Raw genomic sequence first — 4,038 nt, 5'->3', positions numbered from 1 at the left:
CCCCTCCCCTCCCCCTCCCCGCCAAAAAAATAAATTAAAAGTTTGTTTTTGAAAAATAATTTCAAATTATAAAATTTTATTTTTTTTTACCCCGACTCCCCTACCTGCCCCCACCCCCCACCCACCCACCCACACATACACACACAAAAGAAATTTAAAATTTTATTTTTTTAAAAAAAATCTTAGTTTGAAAGTTAGGTCCTGAATCAGGTGTGTTTGGATCCCGGTTCAAAAGTTGGGGTTGAAATCCCAATTTGAAAGTTGAATTGTGTCTCACATCAATTGTTGATTGTCGGGGTCGGGTCTTGATTCAAGTGTGAAGTCGAAACCTGGATTGACTGATTGTATTCAAGTTTGGGTATCGAGGTCAGGTCCTGGGTCAGATATCCGATCTCAATTCGAATGTCAGGCTCGGGTTGAAAGTTGAGGTCAGGTCTTGGGTCAGATTTCAGGGTCAGATTTTGGATCGATCGTCAAGGTTGTATCCTAGTTCGTGTGTCGGGATCATGTCCTAGATCGATTATCGAGGTTGATTTTCGAATCAGAAATTATTTTCCTAAAAAGTATTTTCTACTATCTAGTAAAAAATAAAAGATATTTTCTAAAAAAATGTTTTTCATTTCACAAATCAAATAGTAAAAAATATTTTTCGGAAAATATTTTCTACTCACCAACCAAACATAAGAAAATAAGGTCTATGAATCATCTTTCCAACATCATCAAGTTTTTGTCATTTTGAGTTCAGAGTAGAGAGTTATGATCATTTTACTAAATTATACACTGCGGTTCTGTTTTTGCTACGAGAAAATTCTAAATAAAGTAATTTTGTGATTTTTTTTCACTTTTTCGTGTATGTTAGAACATGAGTGATGTGGTGATATGAATTTTGAGAAAACCTTTTTTCAAAAACTTTATGAGACCCTCTATAATGACCTAGGGAAACAATACATATAGCGTCACCATGATTCCCACCACTTTTTAACATTTTTGGGTAGAATTTTCTCCACAACTCCAAATCACTTGAAATTTTGAACATAAACTCAAAACACACCAGGGAACAAAAATCTAATGTCAAAAACAACAATAAAAATACGAATCAAAGTAGATTTTTGAAATTTCGGGATTGGCTTTCATTTTATAATATTTTTTAAAATACGGGTAGATTTTTTTAACTCTAAAAATGATTTTAGAATTTTGGTTTTTTTTAAAAAAGTAAAATTAAATTAATGACATGGCCTAATTATAATTGGCCACGAGTAAAACATAGTTTTGTAAAATCGGATAATGGCATTTCTCAAATGACAATGTCATAGCTGAGCCAAACTTTTAGCATATAACATAAAGGGAAAAGGGACAAATATACCCCCGAACTTTCGAAAATGGTATGTCAATACCNTTTCGGGATTGGCTTTCATTTTATAATATTTTTTAAAATACGGGTAGATTTTTTTAACTCTAAAAATGATTTTAGAATTTTGGTTTTTTTTAAAAAAGTAAAATTAAATTAATGACATGGCCTAATTATAATTGGCCACGAGTAAAAAATAGTTTTGTAAAATCGGATAATGGCATTTCTCAAACGACAATGTCATAGCTGAGCCAAACTTTTAGCATATAACATAAATAAGTCTTTTCTCAAAGTTCGATAGCATATTTGAGTTTCTTTTTCCTTTTAACGAAACCAATATATACCTTATAATAATAACTTCATTTTTAGCACTAATAAACTAACCTGAAAAGCAGAATTACGATATGTTGTTTTTGAATATTTGACAACAGAGTTATAATGTCTATAGCTACATCTTCCATCTTTATACCCATAGATATTCAGCAGATTTCTCACTTATTTCAATATCTAAGAGTGGATTTCAAAACTTAAGGAAAACATTTTCTAAAACTTTACTTCATACTTTAATATTTATTTTCTTACTCGCTCGTACCCCCTACCCGATGTTTATTTAAAAATATATAATTGGACTGGTTTTAGAGTCGTCACTTAATTTTTAAAGAAAAATTAAGAAGACTGATTTCAAAAGATTAAAACAGGAAATCAATTGAAAAATATTAAAAGAGGTTCGAGGTTCTTATTAGCATTTCAGGAAGGGTTTAAATGCACCCGAAATGCCCGCTAATACGCGGTTATCCGACAATTAATTATTTGGCTAAAATAATTTTAACTTGGCTTGACTTGCAAAATTGAAATATCTCGTTAGTTAGGACTATTTTAAGGGAGAAAAAGAAAATGTTGAAATATTATCTAAGCGAAATATTTTGTAAACTTATTTATTTATTTTTAAGCCATGTAAAAGATGAATAGTTTTGTTAAATGATTAATTCAAAATGGGTGTCTTTGGGGATTTGAATTTTTTTGACCTTAAGATTAACAACAAATATTAACGAGTAAATAAACATAATCGAAATGAAGAGGGGAAGAGATTTGGGCCCAAATCTGATTTTTCTGTCCGCCTGGGCCAGTATTTGGGCCCATTTTATTTTGGGCCTTCGGCCCATTCAAGTCATTTGTACCTGTCTTATTCTAGCATAATAGAAGTATTTTCTATCTTTTGGNACCTGGACCTGAGGTACCCTCACTGAAGGCTGATCCTGAGGTACTAGTGCTGGTGTAGCTGGGGCAGGTGGCTGCTGCATCCCCCCAAGCACACCTAAGAGCTGAGCAATAGCGGCCTGGAGATCTGGAGTCAAAACTAGTCCGGGTGGCGGCTGGGATGGCCCTGGCCCCACCGGCTGATCTGGTATACGAAGTGCTGAAGGGTCTGCTACTGGTTCTGGATCCTCCTCTCTCTCCTGGACTGATGCTGCAGCCCTCTCTCGATCTCGGGGTCGGCGTCTACCCCAAGCTGGGGCTCTGTCTGCAGGCCTGGGTGCATCACCCCCGGCCGCGCCACCTCGCGAGCGAGCCATGCTGCGAAAGAGTGAAACAAGTGAGATCTTAAGGAACCAATAAGACACATGCTGCACGAAAGTGAAACAAAAGAGGAAATCTTTCTAAGGACATCCTGTAGCCTTCCGAAGATAAGTTACGGACGTCTCCGCAACGATCCGCAAGACTCTACTAGACGTTAGCTCTGTACAAGTGAGACCGGTGAACCTGAGGCTCTGATACCAATTTGTCACGACCCGATTTCTCGAGTCATGATGGCACCTACTATATCCTACCAGTAGGTAAGCCAACCCGTAACCCAGAACATCAAGCATCGAGCAAAAGGGCAGAAACTAGCGAAAACAATAATCTAAACAAGGATAATAAGGCGGAAGCAATCCAAAATAAATATATACAGAAATCCCTCCCAAAACCTGGAAGTCACTAGTACAGAGCTATCTAATAAAGAGTACAAGTCCCAAAAGTGGACCACAACAGAGCGTGTCTCAAAGGCAACAAGACTAGCTAAAACAAAAGAAGGAGACAGAACAAACCCCAAAACGCCAAGTGATTGCCCTCGTCTCCGAATCACAACTGCAAAAGAAGGCTGGAACTAATCACCGTTGGTAACTGGTACTGGGACCTGCATCACGAAATAAATGCAGAGCGTAGCATGAGTACCAACACAACAGGTACTCAGTAGGCATCATAGGCCGACTGAGCAAAAAGGGTAAAAACAATAAGAAATGATAGAATCTAGACACAGAGAGGTCAAAGCGGATAAGAAAAGAAAGCACATGAGCATACCAGAAACAAACTAAGTACAACTAAACTAAACCTAACTGGACCCCCATAAGCGCAGAAGGTACACTCGTGCACAAGCTCAATAAAACCTGAACGAACCCCCATAAGCTCGACAGGTACACGAAAAAGCTAAGTCTACTGAGAAAGAAGAAAATCGGACTCTCAGCCCAAAGTAACTAAGATAATCCATCAGACTCCACCCAGCCAGCAGTGCACTCCCAGCCCAACTAGAAAAAGTGACCCTAGGGGGCACCCAACCAAACAGTCCACTCCCAGCCCAGCTAGAAAGAGGGACCCGTGAGTGAGGTAGATATCGCGAGTCGTCCTACCATGCAGTCAGCTCCCAGCCCAGC

At 38.0% G+C, this 4,038-nt stretch overlaps 2 protein-coding genes across 2 annotated transcripts in view; one reads left to right on the top strand and one right to left on the bottom strand.

The window, feature by feature from the left end:
* Positions 1–4,038, top strand: part of LOC125864367 (sphinganine C4-monooxygenase 1-like) — a 752,368-nt gene that overhangs the window by 125,071 nt on the left and 623,259 nt on the right. The gene's annotated exons all lie outside the window — the stretch shown is intronic.
* Positions 2,512–3,532, bottom strand: LOC125858152 (uncharacterized). The gene is made up of 2 exons (XM_049537842.1): positions 3,436–3,532; positions 2,512–2,923 (listed from the first exon to the last, which is right to left on the bottom strand). Exon 2 carries the CDS (start codon positions 2,920–2,922, stop codon positions 2,512–2,514), a length of 411 nt encoding a protein of 136 aa, XP_049393799.1. The 5' UTR covers position 2,923; positions 3,436–3,532.

Source organism: Solanum stenotomum, chromosome 1, assembly GCF_019186545.1.
Source record: "Solanum stenotomum isolate F172 chromosome 1, ASM1918654v1, whole genome shotgun sequence".
NCBI lineage: Eukaryota > Viridiplantae > Streptophyta > Magnoliopsida > Solanales > Solanaceae > Solanum > Solanum stenotomum.
This window is presented reverse-complemented; position numbering and strand designations above follow the sequence as displayed.